The sequence below is a fragment of the Rhopalosiphum padi genome, chromosome 4 (genome assembly GCF_020882245.1).
Source record: "Rhopalosiphum padi isolate XX-2018 chromosome 4, ASM2088224v1, whole genome shotgun sequence".
NCBI lineage: Eukaryota > Metazoa > Arthropoda > Insecta > Hemiptera > Aphididae > Rhopalosiphum > Rhopalosiphum padi.
Genome location: NC_083600.1, coordinates 23,821,208 through 23,846,836, shown reverse-complemented (window position 1 = coordinate 23,846,836; position 25,629 = coordinate 23,821,208). Strand labels below are relative to the sequence as shown.

Genomic DNA, 25,629 nt, shown 5'->3' with positions numbered 1-25,629 from the left:
TGTGTACATTGTATTTGTATAACATTTAACACTCGTGAATTTATAGCACTCAGTTGGATCTTTTTATTTTAAATACATCATAATGTCATTATTGATAGACAAGTGTGTTATTATTGTAATAAACTATAATTGGTGTTCATCTTGCAAACGGATATCTGGTACTATAATTTGGGTGAGTTAGTTATTACTGTTATTAGAAATGTAATAAAAAAAAATCTCACACTCTTACACTTTCACTTATTTTTTTTTGTTTGTTTAAGAGGTTATCAAATCATTAAAATCACATTCAATCCAATAATTAACTATATACCAAATGTTTGGAAACGTGATAAAATGTCCCTCCGAACCTGTACACAATTTTATTTGCAAGTTCATATTGTCAATCTCCTTCGTTCAGAATTGGTTTTTCGTATCCATACAAATTACAGTGATTTATTTGAATTCATACCGACCGTGCAGCAGAACTCTTCTAAGTTTCGTTGCAATCTGTTTTTAAATGAATAACGACAGTTGCAGGATGCCGTTCACAAAGCGCTTCAAGGAAAATAAATAACATTTTCAGTCAAAAAATATCTATAAGGATATTGTTAAGAAAATAATATTCTACACCCTACACCTATACCTAATATATATATATATTATATATAATATATAGTAGGTAGGTATATGGCCATTTCGACATATACGTATTACTACAGTAATTTTTTCTTTATTATTCATTCGTTTTTACGGGGGCGTGAAAGACTTTCGAGTCTTCCCGAGCACCACCCCTTCACCCTCCGATTTCCATCATCGAATTCTATCTATAAAACCTCATAATTTGCAACACGACATGTGTTCCGCTGAACACAGACTATACATATAGGTAAGTATGTAGTTTTACAATAATATAACGTCATAATATAAGGCACCTACGTTTGTGGACAGAACACGTCGCGTGTACGACACGCACACGAATGAAATGACAGCGATAAACAATTAAATAATAAGAATGAGTGTAATTATACATAGAAATCAAACAACACCCCCCCGCGGGGCGTAGAGCTTGAGCAAGAACGAATTTTTTTTTATTTTTTTTTCAAACGCACGTTTCTCGGTCGATTACGTCAACGGTGTCGACCGAGGACTGTTGTCAGGAGGCGATCGTCGAACACGATCTGTTGGTGTTCTCCGTAGCCGGTTCGGGTTCTTCGTAGTGTTTGTACTCGGGTTCCCTCCGGCAGTAGACGCACACGAGCACGGCGAACACGACGCCGGCCAGGCCCAGCCCGACCACCGGCAGCCCGTACGATTTGAGCACCTTGAACGACGGCCACTTGGTCTGGCACTCGAGGTCGGCCTCGTCCACGCCGGACGGACAGTTGCGGTGACCGTCGCACCACAGCGTGGGACTGATGCACGCCTCCAGCTCGGGACAGCCGTACTCGCAACCCAACCCGCGGTGCGCGTGCGGTCCCGCATCCGACTGGTTGCGCTTGGCCGGCGGCGTCGCTTGCGCGTGCTTGGCGGACGGCTTGGACACCTCTAGCCACTTGAACGCCATGGACCCGGCCTCCTGGGCCACGAACTCCACCATGAAGCTGGGGTTCTGCTGTTCGTCGGGCACGAAGTCGGTCCATTCGTCCGAGAACATGTACAGCGTGTCCCGGCGGCCGTCGCGCGACTCCGCCGGGCACACGTTGCCGACCAACCGGACGTCCGGCCGGATCGCGTACAGCAGTAACCGGTTCCGGGTCCGGCACGGGGCCGCGGACGAGTTGACCGGCAGAAAGCGGCCCCACGTCTGCACGAACATGCTGTGGCCGGGCCGGGCCTCGAGCAGCCACGGCACGTCGCGGCAGTGCAGGTCGTCCCGCGATTCCGGCGGATACGCGAGCTCGATCTCGCCACCGGAACCGCGGACCCACTGCTTGCGCGGGCACGCCGGCCACCGGAGCACGCGGACGTGCGCGTTGAAGTACGTGTTGGCGAAGTCGTCGGTGACGCCCAGCCCGGGCACGCGGAAGTGGATCTCCACGCGGTCCGACGATGTGTCGAACGTCACCTGTTGCGTGCCGAGCGCGGCTTCCGTGAAGTTCTGACAGAAGCAGCCGCGCTCGACGCGCACCGTCCGCCAGAACACCTCGCGCACCACCAGTCTGGGGCCGCCGTCGCCGAACGGGCACGCGTACTTTCCGGTCACCGTCCTGGCCATGGCCGCCAGCGGTGCCCGTTCGCGCGACCCGAACGACGCGTTGCGCATTACGATCTGCAACCGGTAACCTGGTTCCGCCTGTAACCGGTACACGCAGTCCAGGCCCTTGGCGCCTCCCCGGCCGTACAGGAACACGTTCCGCGGTTCCGTCAGGTCCATCGACTCGCGGACCCTGTGGTCGACGACGCACGCGTCACCGTCGGTCTCGCGGTCGTACACGCCGCTGTCCACGAACTCGTAGTGCAGCCGAAACCCGAACGGTTCCAGCACAGTGCCCAGCACGGAGTGCACCTGCAATATGACGCTGGGCGACTTGGACAGGTAGCTCTCGTCCAGCGTGCACGGCCGCTTGGGACGCGTGGCGTTCGGCGACGCGGAAGTGGACGCCGCGGCGATGTGTTCGCACAGCCTGGGCGTGTCGCAGTGGTCGCCCAACAGCGTGCCGGCGCCGTCCCATATCCGCAGCCGGGTCGGGCACGGCTTGAACGTGAGGAAGTGACCGGTGCTCCGGTGGCCGTAGCTCTCGAAGTACATCCACACCCGGTCGTCGGGTAGCCCCTGGAACCGGTACGTGCACGTGCTGTTCGGCGGCACCGCGTGCCGGGGGCTGACCAGCACGCCGCGCCGCGACTTGGGCGTGGCCGACGCGTTGACGGTGAAGTCGCACGTCGACCCTTTGGCGTAGTCCAGCGAGTCCGAGTCGACGAACGCTATGCGCACGTCCAGCTCGAAGCTCCGCAACCGGGACACGGGCGGCGGCCACGAGAACGTGGCCGGCGAGTTGTGCACCCACGACTTGAACACGACCAGCATGGTGGGCCCGCTGGCCACCACCCGGGGCAGCGCCGGGCCGCCGCAGTACCGCAACAGCACGGGGTCGTCCTCGGACGGCCCGTCGTGGAACACCAGCCTGTCCTCGTTTTCGCTGCACATGTCGTTCACGCGCACGATGGCCGTCCCGTTGACGGCGCCCATGGACGCCGCTTGCTGCGCCTTGCCGCCGCCGGACCTGTGAGCCGCTTGCACGGAGCTCGCCCGGCCCTGGGTCACCGACACCATTGCGTGCTTGCACTTGGGCACTATCTTCTGCCGGATCGTGTACCTGCACGTCACGTTGCGCGGATACATGCCCGGGTAGTTGGGCGACTGCAGCGAGCACCTCTTCCGGTAGCACTCGTAGAAATTGCGACTGCAGTGCGTGCCGGGCACCAGCTCACCGCGCTCCTTGGGCTCTGACGCCGTGCCCAGCCTGACCGACGCCTGTTTGTTGTCCAGGAACTTGAACCGCAGCCCGAACGCGAACGGCAGCGTCGTGTACAGCCCGCTCACGGGTATCCGCAGCGTGAGCGTCACCGTGCCCGCTTCGCTGTAGTAAACGGCCGGCGCGGCGCCGTCCGTGGGCCCGTGGCCGCACCACGACCCGCCCACGTAGGGCCGGCCGAGTTCGAGTATTTGCATCTCGCCGCTTATGCACTCGCCCAGGTACAGCGTGCCCAACCGGAACTCCTCGAAAATCAGCTGAAAACACAGAAAAACGACCGCTTGATTAATACGAATAATATTATTATTTATAATTTATGCTTGCACATATATATTTTTATTTTTCTAATTAAACGGACTAGCCAGAAAATACGATTTTATATAAATGTGGTGATTCATTTAACCCGTGACGTACACTGGACGTATTATTGAAAATATTTCTTTTACATAATTCTAAGGGGAGTTACCCATTTGTGCAAAAAAAAATTAATTAATTTTAGGTATAGCCCATTAGCGCCAAAATAAAAAAGGTATGTTTTTTTCGACCACCCATTTGCGCCAAATTTTCCTGTTTAAACATTTTACATTAAATAATTGGTTAATTTGTAATTTAAAAGACATCGTTTTTGTAACGTATATAATAAAGTTATTTTTATAAGTCTGTCAATAGTAGTATTAAAAATATACCTAACCCCAAAAAAAATTCACAAGTTAAAAAAAGTTTAAAAATTACTTTAAAAGCAATAGAAAATTATAAATTATTATTGATTATTATTTTTAAAATTGACTATGATTTAAATAAAATTCTAACTATTGTTTATTATTTGAGAAAAAAATATATTATTTTATTATAATTATACCAGGTGAATTTGGCGCAAATGGGCTATACCCAAAACGAATTAATTTTTTTTGGCGCAAATGGGCGATGTCCATTCTAAGTAGTTACAAAACAACATTTTTTTAGACTGTTTTTAAATTATTTACTGTTTGGTATAATCACACATAGATACATTTTTAAGTTTCATATTCTTAAGCACAATATGTGTATTGTTTGGAGCATTTTGGCTTATAAAATTACAATTTTGGTCAAGCTTTTTATACGTTAGGTACGATTAACATTTATAAGTAACTAGGTATATAGATCAGCGAAATAGCAAACCAAAATTGTTGAGGCGTATCTATGTACCAGTACCACAATGTTTATCTGAACTTTAAATACTTATTTCATAATCTACTTGATCGAAATTAAAAATAAAACGTATCTTATCGTTAAAAAGGTAAAATTTTAAATGATAACAATAAAAAAAAATTGTTTTTAACGGCTTAAATTATGTGTAAAAATGTACTACCCGGTATATATGTAAATATATACAAGTGAATAACTGATTGAATAAACATGATAAAAAAGTTAAAAATTTAAATAAATAAAAAAGTTGTCCTCGTTATTTAGTATTTATGTACATCGCTTTGTGCATCATGTACATAATTTAGTCGAAAACGTTTAGAATTGAACCACTTTAATTTATTATTTACCATTATCTCACGTAGTATTTGTTATTACTCGTTGTTAACTCGTTGGGTCATATTATGGCTAACTGCTGTATCGTACTAATGCACACTTTATAAAATTATAAATTGTATATTTCAATTATTCGGCAGAAATGATGTTGTGAATAAAAAAAAATCTAAATAGCTATTGAAATTTCAATCATTGGAGGACAACTCGATTTACATAAAATCACTAGCAATCAAACGTCTTAAAGAACAAAGTGTTTACTGAGTGAGAATTCTACGCCTCGCATGACACTTGCCGATCAGTCTCGGTGTCTCCTTCTCGCCGACGGTGTGGCGCATACCGCAATATCGTAAATCTTATCCGTTTCGCTATTTCTTTTGTATTTTTTTTTGTCTGCCGTGCACTGTTACCGTCGACCTATCACCGTCAGCCTGTCACCGTTTCTCAGTCGTCGCCGAAGTCATATTTTCGATCACTCCGGTAAACCGCCACCGTTTTCGACATCAGTGCGCATCACCGCCGACTCGGCGTTTTCGATCGCTATTATTTTATTTATTTGTTGTTTTATAATATTCGTCGCCAGCCCGACGAAGGTCCTAGGCTGACCAGTCCCCGCGTATCCTCCCATTACCATTATTATATTATTGTATATTAAATTATTCAAAACAGTAGTCCGCAGATCACGGCAAAATTAATCAGGTCGTTAAATTGTTATTATTTATTAGTTTATTACCAATAAATTCAATTAACATTACCCGATCGTAACGAGTCCTTAAAATAGTCGAAGACGTCGCAAACAATTTGTGAAATTAAAAGGATGTAGTACCCAACCCTAAAATGCAGTTAATATACTTAATACATTATTTCAACGCACGATGAATATAGTTATATAATTATTAGCATACGGCGTACTTGCGAATAGTTATAGAATATGCATTTCCGGGAATGAGGAGGTTAAAGGGTAAAAAACAACATAACATGTTTTTCCAATTTCCGCTGAATAGTACATTTTACATTAACGGCGGAACACTGCGTTTTATTTCCATAATAGGCATATTATTATTAATAACATCACGTCACCGATAATCCATACGTCATCGATAAAACTCGTATAAATACGAGTAGAGCGCCTATAGTATTAGGGCATTAGGCAGAAAGTAATGACATTGCTGGACTATAGCTATTCCACTCTCTTTGTAAGACTATTTCACTTGTCATGGACTTTGTCACAGCCGAATCGCTGCGAGTACCCAGTGTCATTCCCAGTACTAGGAACTTTTACATAACGGTTAACTATATTTATTTGATTTATTGTTTACATATATTAATAAATTACTGTAATTTATTCATACTTCAAAATACAAGTGTTCTGTTTTTAACTACCTATCTTCACACAACCACCTCAATTCAACCAGGAACGTGATGCACTGATGCTACGTTGTTAAATGATTAATGTGATAACGATTGCAGTGTCCTGCACACCGATCACTAAAAGGATATCATTAAGTTCAAAAAGGGTATTTATATCGGGTGGGACACTTTTCGATCATTCTGGAATGTCCGTTTTCGGCCAGTACACTATTTTGGTCACCAATGAAATATTCTATGTTAAACTTTAATAACTATGCTAAATTATTAATATTTTATGTTAAACTACCAATTTATATATTGAATTAAGTAAAAATATAAAAACAAAAGTTATATTATAATTATTAATTTATACAAAAAGCATAAAATTATAGAGATATTTTATTTTTATTTGAAATAAAAATATTATGAAGAATCCAACATACATACGCTTATGGTCGATAAAAGTAATAACTACTAATTAGGTGTATAGAATATCTACGTAGAAGATTGTTTTGTCAAAGATTTAATATCAATATGTCCTGATGATAATAAATTAAAATCATACTATAATAATTATTTAACAGACACTTATATTAGTGAAGAAAGCATATTTCCTCCTACTATATTTGGGCATCAGGCTCTTCTGACTTAACTAGAACCACAAATGCATGCGAGTCTTATCTTTCATATTTTAACCAATGTTTTTACAGACTCCCCTCCAATTATGTATTGGTTGAATATAATAAATGAAATTCAAACAGAATCATATATAAAAATACGAAGTGCGGATATTTCAAAATTCCCAAAAAATAAAAATGTTAGGAGTCGTCAGGATAAAAACCATACCATTATACCAATATAACAAAATATGAGAGAGGAGAAATAACACGAATGGAATTTATTAAACGTATATGTGCTATAAATATAAAAAAAAATTAATATCCTTATAATTTTATGTTTTTTGTATAAATTTATAATATCATAATATAACTTTTGTTTTAAATTTTTTGCTGGACTCTTAATATATAAATTGTAAATTATTAATATTATATGATTATTATATAAATATTTGTAGTTTAACATAAAAAACATGAAGAATATTTATTAATAAAAGGGAAAGGTTCATTTTAGCCGATAACGGTGCCGCCCTTTATATCTAACAGGCATATATAGTCTTAGCCCACCAGAAGATATTATTTTGAAAATCAAAACCAAATTGTATTTAAATTACAATATTTAAAGAATTTGAATACGAATCGATTTTAAGTTGGAAACTTAGAACGGTTAATAATATTATAATATATTGTATTATTATATTGTTATAAAGGTACCTATTTATACCTATTACTATTTTTGTTATAAATGTAAATTAAAAAATAAAATAACATATTATAACCTAAGCGCACGCAGGACATTTTTTTCATGTATTGTATTATATATAATTTCGCCATTTTTATTTAAATTCATATACGTATTTTTAATCTGTACCACTGTACGTAATTTTGTTTAAGCTTTTAAATAGTTGAAAGTTGTAATATTTTTACATTATTGGATACCGCATTACCATTTAGACTTGACCATAAGTCCATTGTCCATAAATGATAAATTATTGTTGTAGTGATCGAAAAAACATCAAAGCTTATCAAATGTATATTATTTATTTTATCAGATTAAAAAAAAAATACATGAGCCTTTTTTATTTTAATTCATGCATGTGTTTTTTAACTAATATATGCTTATATTTTTAAATAATTATTATATTATCGAATACTGCGGACGTACTGATATATATAATCACTGTTATAGTTATTGAAAAATACATTATTTTATTATCCATTTAGCATAATATTATGTATTATGTTGCGGTTAATTCATTTTTTGAAATAATTCGATAGGTACTGTTATAATGGGACACGGATGTTTGACTACTTTGACTTAAGGCTATTTATGTAATTCGACGTTCTTGGAAAACAATTTTTTTACCAACATTTAAATATATGTACAGTGTACATTGTACACATATAAATATAATACTTTATATAATATTTACAGTAATTCAACATTTCGGAATATTGTAAAATAAAAATAACAATGAGTCAAATCAAAAGATTTACAATAGTCAGCAGTCACAATGTATATTTAATATTTATACATCTATTATATTTATCGAGATCACGAGGACGAAATAATCACGGGGCCCGATGAATAATAAATGTTGCCTTTAATAAAAAATGCACTATACTGAAAGCTTGCCGCTTTTGCAGGCGTCCACTATAATAAGGCCATTAAACTTTAAAACAAAAAAGTTGGTCTAAGTCGGATAAAAAAAAAAAAAATAATAAAAATACCTCTTTGAATTATTCAGTTTGTATATGGTTGTCGCAACAACGAATCAGGTCATAAACGACATAAACTCATAAATGTCATAACCATCTGACATCTGCAAAATGCTTGGAAACGACTGTACAATAAAGATTGTTCCAAACGATAATCGGCTAAATATTCCGTCCGCGTTACCGCGAAAACCGGGAAAATCTTAACGTTCGTCCCGCAGCGAAATGCCCTGTGACGATTATATATTGAATTACTCGACTGTAATATACATTATTATACGTATATAAATACATAATAATATGCTGCAGCGGTTTAATAATACTAATTATAAATGTTCAATAAACAATTTTACATATGTTATATATATATATATATATATATACTATAGTACTGTAGTCGGGTTGTTCGGTATACCTACAACCACTTACTTATTAATGAAGTACTTTACTCGGACAAGGTTTAGATAACGTTTACTTTACGGTCGTCCGCGGGGCTCAGACTGCGATGTTTGTGTCCAGTATACCGTCCTTACATAGACTATAATATATTGTTCTATTGCCTCTAGACTGATATTTCTGTACAGAGAATCGAATTCGGTAATTATATCATAACATCGACACGTTACGGAGCAGAGGGCTTCGTTATAAACCGGGTGGAGACGACCGCCGATGCCGTCCGTGTTTTACTCCGCACTCTCCGCCGTCGAGTTTTCCCGTATTAGGGCGTTTTCGACTGCGTCTCGTTTCAAATACAAATTAGCGAATTTATATGTCTTATATATTTGATAAAATAAAAATATATTTGATACAAACGTGTAATTACTATAATTATATTGTTTAAGCCACTACGGTGCGCCATTAGAAAGAATTTACCTATATAGTACAGGATGTCATCATGATGCATTTTGTACGAAACATTTAGTTATTATTTAAAAAATAATTGAAATTTGCACTTGATTCGTGACCCAGATGGATATTAAAAAGTAAAACGAGTAATTTCTTTTTAATCGAGTAAGTTCACATTTTTCTCCATATCAACTTTAAGCTTTTAAAGTTCAATGTATTGTTTGATAACTATTCATTTTTAGCTTAACGATTTTGATGTTGGCATAATTAATTCAAATTAATTTTTTTTATTAATTCACCTATATATGTTCTGTCTATACTCTTTACAACTACAGTTTACGATTAATGAATATTAAAACGAAGGTATGCAGTATCTAAACGGTTATCATTTTCTCTTAGTCGTTGCATCTATTTGAGCTGATGTTTTTAATTATATTTCGTCTAAATACAGAGATTACGTATAGTAATGTACCTATTCATAATATATAGGTATGTGTTTTTTTTTTAATAACTTGTTAAATAACGCATTATCAAAAGAACTATACCATAGCTTAATTTTTTATATCAGAGCACATTGATTGGTAGTGGACAGTGGACATACAATATATTCAATAATTATAAATTATTTTGATAAAGTTGTCTAATTTTTAAATATTGATTAAAAAGATGCATAATGTATTTAATCTAAACCAATGTTGGAAATCAGTATAAGTAACTTTAAAAAATATTAATACTACGCAGTTAGCTAGTGAACACACTGAATTCATTTAAATAATTATAATGTCTTATACCCATGCATAGCATCTTAATATACTGAAAGATTATTGAAAAGATTTTAAAATATAAACAATATAATATTATGTTAATTACATTATACCTAGGTAGGTACATAGTATTATACCTTATACCTAAATATAAACATGTTTGTATAGGTACTCATCATAATAGTACGTTAGTAGGTATTACTGGTATTAGTAGTCACTAAATTAGTTTAGCAATAAATTATTGTTAATTTACTTGTACGATATAAATGTTTAAGTTAAATAACCATAACTCAAACTCCATTCCCTCATCTCGAGGATGCTATTCTGTATTTGACGATACGGTTTTTGTTTTTTGAACGCCCGGGTATGGGCACCTGTTTTAGACGGATTTCGAGAGCGTGGATAGGATCGATTTGTTATATACAAAACGTCAATATATACTCATATATGTATATGTATAATAGATTTGAAAACTACTATTGTGTTGCGTTAGGAAGGCCATTTTGATCGAAACCTGGTTTGCTTGCGTATAGAGTTTTATTTCGTTTTCCAAACTAACTTTAAGTGCTTCGAGGGAAAAAAATGAAACACATTATTGTGAAACCAACTAAAAATCAATTTTAAAGTTAAATAATACGTACGCAGTATCAATTTATATATTATTTTTAGACCACTTATTTTTCTGTTAAAATGTTCTTTGCCAAATATGTCTAGTATTTTGTTTGAAATTCAATTAATATAAAATACTATAACGGACTATATAAAAAAAGAAACTAAGTACCTTGCGTTTTATTGACACTTTTCTGCTTACTTCACTCGTCTCGGGCCAGGATGATTCATCTTGCAAAATAAAGCAGCTTTGAAAGATGTTTTATTTTTCAAAATCAAATCTATCATAATTCATAAAACCATTGCAAGGGGTCCTCGTTCAGAATGTTCAGACCACGGTGTTATATATTTATATAAACTAAACCCCTTTATTAATGCCTCGAAGGTTGATGAAAATTACACGCAGTTAAACATAACAGGTGCATTTTAAGCAGATCACATATTTAAACGGACGTGATATTGATATAAATATGTAAATCATACGTAAACCATTTAAAATTACGATTAGTAGATAGGCATGACTGCATGAGTTAATGTTTTATACTCTATCAGTATGATGTTAAACATTAAATATAGGCACGAGACCGTGTCTTTGCCATTTTGAAATAAGATTAAATATCTGTCAACACAATTGGTAGGTGCAATGTGTAACAAAATTTGTAGAAAAAACTTAATCATAAAATAAATGGTGTAAAAGTTTAAAAAAAAATGATTTTGGCCTACTAAAGTCTCATTAATATAAATATATAATAGTGTATAGCCAAAAAAAGTTTTAATTTAAAAATATAAACGTGTATTAAAAAAGTTCAGAACATAAAATATTTCTCAAAATATAAATTAAATGTGGGCGTTAGGTGTTTACAAGAACCTTATAAACTTTTTATACACCTATATAGGTACCATGTTACAATGTTAGTAATTTTACATAGTGTAGTTTCACATTAATTAAAACAAATACACTAATTTTAAATCTAATTATGGTTGTAATATGTCTTTTGGTTTTCATTAAATACGGTTTTAATAAAGTTAAAAGTTTGGTTCAGCTAATGTAACTAGAAATTTATGGTTTTCTCAATTAGTTTTTTTTAATTTTATAACCGTATAGGAATAATTTTAGCGTCAATAAAATATAAGAAACAAAATATGATATAAACATTGATTGATTTTATTATTTATTATAACCTATATTTTAATCGTAAATTTATTTTTAATTTGTCACACAAAATAGTAAAATACCCTTAATGCATAGAATAATAAATATTATATATTTTATGTTTACTGAAAAATAGCCCAAAGGTATGCTTATAATTAATATTTATAAAATGTTAATGTAATTTAGTATTTTAGTGTGAAAAACCTTAAAAATCTATAATATATGCCTCAATTCGATATTAAACAATAGTATAAAAATGAGTACGCCTATAACAAATATTATGTTGGGTTTTATAATCGTTATGGAACATTGTTTATTTTAATGTAGTTTTAAAAATTAATCTGAGTTAAAATAGATAATTTTCACAATACTGAGATAGTTAGTTTTGATATATTATATTAAATACCGAAAGCCGTTTGCAAATATGGAACGGAATGTACGTTTAATCTAACGTCGACCACATCGTACTGTGGAGCAACTGATTTTGAGGCTAGCAAAATAGGAGTGAAATACATGAATTTTACTGCTTCAATGGATATAACTAAAACTTACGTATAAAACTTGTATTCCCACGAGAATCCAATCGTAATCCCAATGCAAAATGGTTGTCTAAAACTACTCAAACACAACTCAGTCCGTAGTTGTAAATAGTCTGTTTCATTATTTACTACGATGAAATAATAAAATAATAAAATGCAAAAATATATAAGGACTAGACGCTGGTTGTTATATGATATTTTGTCTTACTGGATTTTTAAAAAAAAACCCTAGGGTTCTTGATTCGCTCCCATCGGGCCCTAATTTATATATTATGTTTTATTCGAAAAAATCATTAGAGTGTAAGAGATGTTTTTGAATTTTTAAATTTAGAGTAGAGAATTCAATTGATTGTATAAATATATTACAATATAAAAATATATATATATATATCAATGTAAAGTTTTTCTATACACGATTAAAATGTTTAAAATAATGAGTAAAATATGTACAAATGCACACGACATGCCGTATCAAGTATGTTGGTGACAGACGACAGCAACACAATATAAGTAAATTTGTGTAAAAGTGAATATCTATTCTGTGTATAACTACTCAAAATTCCCAAGTTAATAAAAATTGTTTTATAAATATAGACTGAGTATTACAATTTTATCTAAAAACATTATACGAGTATTTATGTTTTTTTAATAAAAATTACTGGGATTTTATTATACATATAAGTGTAAACAAAAACAAATAATTAAATTTATTCTATGTACCTGCCTATAAATAGATCCTAAAAATATTTCGTTTTGAAAATTAAAGCTGGTTAATAAAATAATTAATTTGAATATCAAGTAATATTGTTAAGGTTAATACAGGTATTTTAAAATCTGTAATAGTAATCATTTTTCAAAATGATTAATTTAAGTTTAAAAATCTTCGCAATTAATTTCACAATGATTTTTATCGCATTTTAGTATACTTTGTTCGCTATATATATATATATATATAACAATAAAATGATAAAAATAATAAATTACCTCTGAAAAAATAAAAAATAAAACCCCTATCTGTGGTTGATTTTAAATTTATAGAAGAGCTGCGTGAAACGTGTGGAGAACTTTTCTACCTGATAAATTATTGAATGCATAATAGGGTGCAAGCTTGTTAACCACTAAACTGCAGCTATTGAGTTATAGCCTATATGTATGTATATATTGTATAATGTATCTACATTTGATCGGACATTATATCGTATATTAGACGTTATCGTCGGTGGTCTTACGCACATCGAACAAGATAATTTTCGATTTAGATAAGAATTTAACGTTTTTCTCCTTTTTTATTGTCGGAGACCACGATTTTTGTACATGGATATATTCTTACAAAACCCCAAATCTCATATTATATTATATTGAATTTTTATCTCAAAAGATAAGATTTAAGTGTAAAAAACAGTTTTTATTATACAGCTGTTATACTCCCTTCGGGTAAGATTTCATAACAATTAGGACAAGATGTATACATATATATTTCCAATTTAAGCACAAGCGGGAGCGTTTCGTATTACATATTATTATAGCGACTTTATCGAGCGATTTACCCCGACGTGTCCCCAGGTGCTGCGTAAAATCCTTCATGGCTTTTGTTTTCTATTATATGTACGTGGTGTAATGTGAATAGAAAACTTCCTAGATTATTATATATATCTAGTTGAAACTAGTACTGGCTGGTACGTATTGTTTAGTTTTTGGGCTGTTGTTCAAATCAGTGTGATCTCCCTTTCTCATAACAAGTCGACACAGTTATTTTCAACGCAAAGAGTTCAATTAATAATTATTAGTTATTATACATCGATAAAATGTAGTATCGTCACTAATAAGTGTACTTACCTAAATTTAAATTATAACAAAATATAATATTAATTGATTCTATACGTATTTCCACTATCTTTATTTTTTTTTATCGTTGCAAAGAGAAAATAATATACAATTTACACAGAATACCACAATGACCCACCTATATGTGAAAATAACGAAAAAAATAAGTTAGATTACGTGGTTAAGAAGTCATCCAATATAGTAACACTTAACTTGAAAGGCGAATAGGAGGAAAGAAGAAGGAGAATAGAAGAAAAACGAGTACGACTTAAAAGAAAATGACACAATCTTCTTTTCAGACGCCAACAAGGAAGCTTTAAGGTATTTAATTTTCTGATGACTAGGTTTTCATGGTTTTCTAGACGTAAGAAAAATCACTTGTAAAATACTGCAGATTCTTCTTAAATTGTTTTAATATGCAAGTCATTGTGAAGGATTTAATTAGAAATGTAAAGTGTAGCGTTTGTAATTTTACGTACCTAGTATGATATTCTAGTAAATTAGGATTTTATTTGGATACAATTTTTTAGATGCGCCTAACAGTTGTACACCATAAGTCTGTATCGGTTTTAAAACTGTCTTAAACATTAGTAGTTTGGTTTTTACACTTGTAAATTTTGTAACTACTATCTACAAATAATATATAACTATTTAGTTATATATCTCAAAAAGTCAAAACCGTCCATCGGACGTGTAAATAAAATAATAGTGAAAAAGAAGTATATCATTTAAAATGTCTAAGACCTGTTATATCTAAATCTGACAATCATATTAGTTTTATAACTAACAGGCTTGTTAAAATAAATCCTATAAATTAAAGGACCCTATTAATTATATTTAATATTAGCTTTTTATTTCTACTATAAACGTAATTACTAATTTTTAGTTGCATAAATTACCCACAATCCACATGGAATTTAGCAATAGTGAATACAAAAAACAAGCAATTTTAAAATAATACTACATATATGGTTCGCTATAGCTATAATGAATTGAATTTTAGTACATTTTACTGATTTACCAGATATTGTTATATTGTACGTCTGTAAATCTTAAACCATTTTTGAAAATGCCTAAATATATTTACACATAGAACATTGGCTACAGTGCAATAGTTTTGAGATGACATGATTTACACACATATACACACGTTTTACGATTCCGACCTGTTTGTATACAACAAGCGGATATACGTTGTCGAGAAAGAACTGCCGTATATTCTCCACAGACAATGAAAGTTACGCCGCGAAAAGAATTCTCATGAATAATTTATTGTATGTATAAACCAGAGTATAAAAACCCAAAACCCTTGTATGAAAAACTTTATACTACTTACATTTAAACATTTTATATTTGTCCTTTTTATTTCTATTTTATAGTTACTATACAATAATGTTTTAAACATGACAAGACAATTAGCATTAAAACAATTTACTGAGAAAAAAATGCACAAATTATGGGGCTACTTTTTATTTTCTACAATTGTATATCTTTTACATTATATTCTACAGTCTATTTTAATGGTGTTTAGTTCAGCGGATGTTTCGATAAGTTATAAAATATACTTCCAAAACATTTAAATAGTCGCAAAATATATTCAAAATAGTAATACTATACGTCTATATAAGAATATTTAGATGATATTTTAACAGAAAATGAATTTAACTAATCGTATTTTATAACTGCCTCTTTTGAATTATAAAAAATATTGTTGTACTCCATTAAGTTCAAAAAAAAAAAAATGATAAAGTTATGAAATTATGTTATAATAAAAAAGATTCCTATGACTTAAAAATATTATTGAAATATTTAATATATATTTTCAAATACCAAGGTTTTTTACTTTTACTTTTTTAAACATCTTGTACCTAAACATCAAATATGTTTTTAAAATATCAGACAAATAATATTAAAATAAAACTTGTTTAGCAATACAAAATTGTATTACATGACAGGTGTAAAAAAATGAAAAAATATATAATTAATTTAGAACTAGAGTTATTATTAATAATTATATTATAGACTCGACTAAAAAAAACTAATAATACCTAATATATAACACTTGATACAGGTAATTATAAAATTAAAATTTTAGTAGACATTTTTTACTAATGAATATATTGGCAAATTTTTACATAAAAAAATGTATTTTGCAGTGTCGTTATTATTATGTAATATTGAGCCTCATCAAAATGACTTGAAACGCGTTATAATTTAAAGAGGAAAAAAAGTTTAATGAACGAGTAAAAAGGACCACGCCATGAAGTAGTTTTTTGAATAATAATATATACGTACTCGTATAATATAATAATAATATGTGGTAGTAATGTGCTTATATTGTATAATACTTACTTCTACAAAGTCTCCGTGTTCTTGTCCGCTCGCAGTGAAACTCAAGTGACACAGGAATGGTCTTTCCTTTTGTATTTTCTTTACAGTCAGTCTGTAAGATTTTCCTACTTCACCATAATAAGTCCTATTGCACGCTAAAATATATAGAAAAGTGTACATTAGATTTTATTAGAATTTCTCGATAATGTGTATATTATATATTTATAAATAGTAGGTAATTATTTTAACATAAGACACTCATTTTTCAAAAATTTTTAAAGTTTAGACGCGAGGAGTGGCACGAGGGTTTTCCACCTTATAATGTTGGTGTATTATTCCACTCATATAAACTTTAAATAATTAAAACTAATTAATTACCTACTCGTTTGAAATTAGACTTTTTATATGTTGAGATTGATTTAAAAAAATATTTTAAATTAAAAAGGAGTTACAAAAAAGTAAAAATGATAATGATTTATTTTAAAAATGAGATTTAAGTATAACTTCATATTATGTAAAAAAAAATGTTCAAAAACATTAATAATTTTTGAAATAATGATTGTCTTACGCGTAGATCTGGTGTAGAAGCTTTTTAATATAATTAGCTAGTACACTGTAAATAATTTGTACATTACATTTATAATTTTTTTTCTAACTTGAAAGATTTGTTTTTTTCAGTAAATTTTTATACTATAATAATTGTAATTTTTAGATTAAGTAATAAAAATACTTAAATATTGATCATACAACTTATATAAATAAAATAATAAAATATGTTTATAGTTGTGTCTTGTGTGTGATTTTTAGTTTTATACTTTTTGAATGTAAACATTGTTCTTATTATAAATTTATAAACTATCAAGTTTATAGAATATATAGAATAAATATTTTCCTGAAAATGATGATGTTCAAAATTTAAACATTAAACTTATACAGATATTAGATATTTTTATTTAAAAGCATTTATTAGAGTTTGATGACGTGTACCTATATAAGTCAAGAATATGATAATTATAATAATGGTTAGGTATATAAAATATATATTACAATATTTATGTTAACAACACTCGAATAACAAAAACTATATACATTTTTTGTTACAATTTGTAGTGTTATAATTTTATAAGTGTACTTTAAATTATATAAGACAATTCTTAAAAATTGACCAAGAATATGTGTGCTTTACATTAAAAATTAAAAAATCATTTTTGTATATACACGTGTAAAAGACTTTTTTATAGCAATTATTATACAATATACATGTTTAGTGTTAATTAGGCGAGACAAACGAAAAAATATACAGTTATTATATTGTCAAGAAAACCAAAATATCTGATTTCAACCGATGTATATCTGTTGCGTGGAAATAAAATGAACAGAACAAAAAAAAAGCGGCAAGGAACACAGTGAGCGAGCTAGAATGCTGAATATACTTTATAAAATATACCTATATGTGTGTGTAAAAAGTGCATTTTAATGACGATGGGGGAGGGAAATCAACAGTGACTAATTAGGGCGATAGGCGCCAGTCGCATACGTATATTCTATATACTATATTATTATATACTATGTATACTGGAGCGTTCTTTTCTGCGTTCGGTTTATATATATATATATATGTATGTATGTTTGTGTTGTATATTGTACTTATTGCAGCAGGGATATAAGGGATGGATGGGAGATGGAGTGCGTGGACGTAGAAAATAAGATTGATGGGTGTTAACTTTACACTCAGGCACTCAGCCACAAAGCCTTTGCAGTAATCTCGAGAGCATTTTTTATCAAAAAAAAAAAAACTCCAATTCACAATTTATTCTTTTTGGCTGGTTAAAAGTTCGTTCCTAACTTACCCTCCCTTAAGAAACTCCTATCGCCGATGGGTAGATTTTCAAATATTAATACGGCGTGTCAGACCCGTCGTACAAGAATTAAGAATTGAAGTAATCGTCTCAGAGGGTTGTGCTGACATCTAATAGCTTATATATTCTGGTTTATACATAAAATATACGTATGACTACACGTCCACGCGTAATATATTTTTTTTATTAATCATGTGTCTATATATATATACGCGTAAACGCGTTTAATTTATGCGGTTTAGAAAATGATTTTAACATTAAAATATTTAATTGTGTCCTTTTATCAACACTCGAGATATTTTATACATCGTTATCGATACTAAAATGTCGAGTATATACATATATATGAAGATATTTAAATATTTACATATAAAGTTCGACTATAAAATTCACTCAACCCGGAATTTTCAAACGGTGTAGCGCAGTTTAATAAATAAATTTTAATTTAATTATAAACATTTTTTTTTCAGTCAACTACGCAATTGAAAGCCATAGACAATAACTTTATATATATATATAAATGCGTGTACCTACGTGGCAGGCGCGCTGCAGGGCCCCAGAATAATAACGACGCAATTTGTTTCTTTCTAGCTATACGCGGTTATACCTGCATAATTGTTCATGGATGGGTTGCGATGATCGTATACAATTACGTATATTGTCTCCGTATGTGCAGAGTATATAATATGCATTTGAAATAAAGGTAGGAAATAATTTTTTTTGGCATATAAAAACGGTTCTGTCAAAGTGTACCCGACTACCGACCACGTGTGAGCTTTTATTTTTCATTCGTAAATTATTTCGCGTCGGCATGATCGTCACGTGTACGCGTATTAAAATATGATAATACTTATATTTACTTGAAGGGCAAATTTGAAAGTCTATAGAAAAACGTACATTTTTATGGTCTACTCCTTCGAAAGCGGCACGTACACATTCGTTTCGTCAAGCCTTGCGTTTATACATTATACGTGCGGCCGAACGGAGTCAGTCTCGTCCCACCCCTATATTATTATTATACCTACATTATGTGATGCTCTGCCTACTATGTAGTTTGAATTTTTTTAGGAGGGTCGTGTTTCACGGATCTGAAGTCGTTCGTGTAAAAGTACGTGTATTATACAGAGCGGCACCCGCTACTAAGGGACTTATATAATACGTTATAATTATTAATGCATAATGATACGCCACGGGGTGCGGGTCTGCACAAAAAAATAATAAATAATTAATCAAACCTAATTAAATTCCGGATCATTATAATATAACACGAAAAAATATACGAAATCACTGCTATAAGGCTATAAATTGTATACATTCGATATTATATAGTATATTTTACTATACCTATATGTAATTATATACTGCAATAATATAATAATATCGTCTTGATCCTTTTGCTTCCTCATAATCCTATCTGTGCTTTCATCGGTCCGATGATGTTGTATATAGTATTATAGGATATTACACGTAGTTTGCAGATATACGCTAATTAATAATTATTATACGTTTTGGATTTCTCCTCCCATTCTATTCCACCCCAATTAGAACGTCTCTGTGTGCCGTAGTTTGTTCAACTTTTTGGCATTGTATATATATAGTGCCTTCCGACTTCCCATGAAACCTCACGTTAATGTGTGTTTGTTGTCGTTATTGCAGTGCATCGGATATGTGTATACGTATAATAGCTGCAGATCTTAAATAGCATATTGTAAAGTTAGGCTGTAGGTCGTAAGAACTTCTTGATGGCCCACAGCTATAAATTCCAGGCGTATAAAGAGGTGAATATAATAATAAGATAGTTGATACATTATAGAACTGCAGTATTATTATTTTGATTGTGACTTAAGTGTTTACAAAAACATTTTGACACTTCTTTGTAAATTATTCTCAAAGCCGATAGGGTAATTCAGGAAGATAAGCTAAGAATAATTTAAAAAGCTCGTGTAGATACACGTGTATCTTAACTCGTATAGACTATAACGATGTATGGTCGTGTACCTACCAGTACAGGACGGCGGTTCGTCCGACCTGTCGGGACAGTCGTACTTGCCGTCGCAGTATTCATCCAGCTGAATGCACCCGCCTGTCGACTTGCACATGAATTCGGATATGCGGCAGGACAGCGTCGGCCTGACGACGGTCCAGCTGATAAATAGCGTGACCATCAGCCCGCTTATCATAGCCGCCGCGCAAGTCGTCATAACTGTTGCTGTCGCAGGTGCTGATAGTGACGACGATGACGACGATGACTCGGTGATATGCTAAAATTATCTGCAAAAAAATAAAGGTATATGTTTACGGATAGGCTTAAAAGGCGGCGCCAACAACTATTAGGACAGGATTTAAAACTTTAATTTGTTTGGAGGTAACAGTAAGAGGTACCAGTGGTGGAGACTGGAGAATTAGGTAGAGTGGAAAGATTAACGTTCGCCTATAATAGGTAAACGTTCGAACTAAATCTACACGTGCAAACACTAGAGGTATATAGATACAAAAATAATGTTATCCAGTTTACGCTGTGTTGTTCAATGGATATTTTTCCGACTACTGTTTTGAAAAATGATTGCCGCTGTGCAAGTTGTTATAAGTTTTAACAAACACAGAGACACGCGATTAAAACGATTAATTCTTAACGGGTGGGTTTATTTTGGTTTAATTGATTTACCGCGAATTGCTGCAATCGATTTCTTTCACGGTTTTTTGTTAAAAGTGTACACAAAATATTGTATACACTTCCGAAAACCTTTATAATTTTATATATAAAAAAAAAAAAGTCGGTTCTTATTTCATCCAGTCGTTGCATGCTCGCAAGTCTTACCTATATATTATAATGTACAGGTGTCAAAAACGCATTTGTCATCGTGACAAAAGGTAGTCATTATTATTATTGTAGTTTTTATTGACGTTATAATAGTACAATACCGCTGCGGGAAATTCTGCACCGGGAACTCGCACCCGGAACCACTTTTCCTCATCATGCCAACAGCGACACACACGTATCGCATGTACGCACAGTTGCGATACTCCGCGCGTTAATATTTAATATAATATTATACAAAGCTATATTATGGTGCGTTGACGTATATACAATAATAATAACTCATTATTATTATATTATACAGAGTGAATCACCAAGCATGCTCATCTCCATTTTTTCGTTAAATAATGCATTTATTAAAATTATAATTTTTGGAATCTTTAAGTATTTGATATTTGAATACTGAAGAATCATATTTTCAAATAATTACATTTTTTATATCGTTTAAAGAGTGTCCGGTAATGGTAACAAGTTTTTTTTTTTTGTCAACGAGAATCTCGCTTTTCTCCTGCAGTAAATCGTTATAATTATAGATATGGATATTTTTGTAAAATACCTATCTATATGTTTATGAATTTATAAAGAAATTTGAACGAGTAATTTTGAGTTACAATTTAGCTTTGTATTCTACGGATAATGGGTTTGAAAGATATGAGTGGCTAAAATATAATGATTTGAAAAGTCTATAGTTACTTATAGAGGAGTTAATCCATCAACATTATTGTATGATAATATTTTGTAAAACCTGTCCGAGGACACTATTCTTAAATGGTACGAAATAATTAAAAAAATGGTCCTTGTATTAGTACTCACATCGATATGCTTGAAAATCCCAAAACTCCGAATTCGAATAAATTCTCCATTATCAAAGGAAACTATGCGAGGATTAATATACGCTCGGTGAATCGTCCTGTACACTCGAACGTCGCGGGGGTAACGCGCAGTATAATAATAATATATGCGTATATGCGTATCGTATTCGTACCTAACGTATTGTATAATAAAAGCTCGACGGACAATGCGGCGCCCCGCGGGGTCGCTGTGTGCGTATAATTTATAGGGACTCGGTGCAGTCGGCGGCGGCGGCGGGTGTGACGCGGGTGATGATGACGCCGTACCGCACATGACATCGAGGGGGAAAGCGATTGTAAATCGGCTATTCCGCCGATTCGCGCGCCGCCCGCAGAAGACGATTTCGGCGAGACGAAAACGCGACACATGTTCGTTCACACACACACACACGTGTATATTATTAATATTATCGCAGCGCATATTATAGGAATGTGTGGGCGCTCGTGTTTTTGCGCGCTTGTGTGGCGGCTGAGAGAGAGTGACGATCCACGACACTGTGTGCGCGTAAATTCACGCCGCCCGTCCCGCACAAGCGTTTGACCCACATTTATTCCGCGGGCGCGCTCGGCTCGTCGCCGTCGCTCCGCGCGTATACATAGGCCCCGCGGCCGCCGTGCGATATACACAAAATCCCCCGCCCCCTTGTCCGCCGCCCACCGCATCTACCCGGACTCGCGTGTTTGCGACGACGAAAATCTGCCGACTGTTCGCGCGTCATCCCTCTGCGCCCGCCGCAACCGTCCTCCGTCAGCCGTCATCCGACCCGTCACCGCCCGCCCGCCCGCGCGCTCGTTGTCGTATAATATGATATTATTATTGTTATACTTATGCGCAAACGTTACACGGCATTATTATTATTTATTATTATTATTATTATGACATAAATATGATTATACGACCCTGCAGATGCGCAGGAGTGTAGACGGTGTAGTAAGAGCACTACAGGTATTACATATTAATATAACAATAATATATTAATATTATACAATAACGTTAATAACAAAATGTATTGAATATTTCGAACTTTAATAAGCAAAAAAATATATGTATTATTTCACGTGATGTCACATCGACAAGTCCGTCGGTGGTGTATTCGCGTTCACCGGGTCGTTTTAAATATGATAAAATATTTTGTCAGGCTGCAATCGTCGTGTATATAGGATGCTGCGGATCTAACCGAATCGGACTATACACGTGTATTACAGCGATCTCCGGTCAGCGGTCGTCAATCATACTATACAACATTTTAGTTATTTTATAGTGTATATTGTTATTTATACGTCACTGCGTGCAATATTATTATATAGAAATAATATACACGACCGGGGGCGCTTAATAATAAACCGCTGACGGCCGTCGGAGTAAATCGCATTATGTTTCTGTAATTATTATATTGTATTATTGCGCCCGTCGTCGCGGCCGCGGGAGAGCTCTCCGACCGATTTCCGCCAAATCAGATAACGGCGTGGCATTCACTCTGCCACGCTGCTGCCCTAATCGCGATCGAGGGAGGTCCGATGTTACAGCCTCCCGTCGTCGGTTCATTTAATCCTATTTAATAGCAACAGAATCGAAAATATAGAAAAATCGGCTTACATACGCACACGAGCACATAACGTAATACGTCTGTACAGAGATAATATAATTATAACACCCCCATGCGACTGTGGTGAACGAAAACGCGTATGCCGAGTTTTCCCGATGGTACACTCTATACCATATAATATCGGGGGGGAGGCGGAGGCGGGGGCAGGGGATGCTCGGTTTTATACGTGATACCACTGATACCGCATTACCACACGCACCCGTAAACGCACGTTCGTTGTAATTGCCGTTACCTGTATAGTGTATATAGGTATACATATATATATATATATAGATATTATATTGCCGGGTGAAACGATATACTCATATAATATAATATAACGAACCAATTATATACGTATAACACGTTTATACTGCTCGCGACGTTGCGCCGAGATATATCTATTATAATTCAACCAAAGCTTTAAACGCCGTCGTGTATATATTATCGTTATAATAATATATAGTATTGGTAAGTGTATTGTGTTTAGCGATCAGATACTGCGCGAGATTACGTCGTACCCCGTGCAAACTCATTCCGCGAGTAAATACCGCGATAATTTCATCTCTCCACGTGGGTCGCGCGTCGTGGGCACGGGTAGACGTTATTTTGACACGATGAAATTTAAATATTTTATATACTTTTGGTTATTAACGTGACCCTGAACAAATGTAGGTTACCGCGGCACGACTACGACAACAAATTTATCACGATAAATCATCTTCTGCGGGAAAACGCGTATAATATATCATTTTATTTTATAGTCACGCGTGTTCGTAAACAAATTACATACTATAATAATATTATATAATATACGTACACGCTGCACACTAGCCGGTGCAGATGTTCGACGAATGAATGTAACCGCTGCGGAGTGCCGGCAACGGTGCAGCAGGTCCCATGCGCCCTCTGATTGCCTTCGCAGCTAACGACGGCGGTCGGAGACGCGTAGTCCGTGGCGGCGGTGCATACGGTCGCGATGCGGGCCCCGGCCTAGGGCACTGATTCCGAACATGACGGCGGGTGCGGCGCACGTGTGACGGTCACGGATCGAATGGCACTGCTGCTGCTGCTGCTGCTGCTGCCGGCACGGTGGCGGCGGTCGACTCGTGGGGATTTTCCGCGGCGCGACCTGGGAAAAACGACGACCGTTTGCGCGCGCCCGACGCCGTATTTTCGATCCCGTCCGACGCCGCCACTGCGTGTACCCACCGTCGACGCCACCACCGCCGCCGCGCCTATATCGCACGGCCTCGTTGAAACCTCTCTAGATATTTCACAGTCGAATCATCATCATCATCACCATCATCATCATCTACCGCTCACACACAAAATACCTACACTAAATTATATCAATTTAATATTATTAACATTTTCTTTTTTTTAGAGGAGGAGGAGAAGGGTAGAGGAAAATCACACAAGCTATATAGGTGTCAGACTTTCTTTTTTTACCGTAAACTGCTATCCAGTAGAACTCTTTTTTTTAAAACCAAAATATTCAGTCTACCTATATATTTTTCACCTGTAGGTATACTATAAATATTATAGCACACCATCCCGACACCCGATTTATTATATAGGTGTATATTATACATTGCACCTAAGTGCTAATCATTTTTTCTCGAACTGCAGTAATAGGTGCGATTATACTATACACTCTAGATTGAGGATGGCTAAACTTATTTTGATAATGATCTACACCGAGAATATAATATTATTATGTTGCTTTTGAAGAATCATAAAAACACATACAACTATTGTTGTCAGTGTTGGCTGGATTTTTTTAGGATGGGGAG

The 25,629-nt window shown here is 35.0% G+C and overlaps 1 protein-coding gene across 1 annotated transcript; it reads right to left on the bottom strand.

The window, feature by feature from the left end:
- Positions 1-978: 978 nt before the first annotated feature.
- LOC132930791 (uncharacterized) lies at positions 979-24,964 on the bottom strand. The gene is made up of 4 exons (XM_060996844.1): positions 24,654-24,964; positions 20,581-20,849; positions 16,741-16,874; positions 979-3,712 (listed from the first exon to the last, which is right to left on the bottom strand). The coding sequence occupies exons 2-4, from the start codon at positions 20,777-20,779 to the stop codon at positions 1,133-1,135; spliced, it is 2,913 nt and encodes a 970-aa protein (XP_060852827.1). The 5' UTR covers positions 20,780-20,849; positions 24,654-24,964; the 3' UTR covers positions 979-1,132.
- Positions 24,965-25,629: the final 665 nt, after the last annotated feature.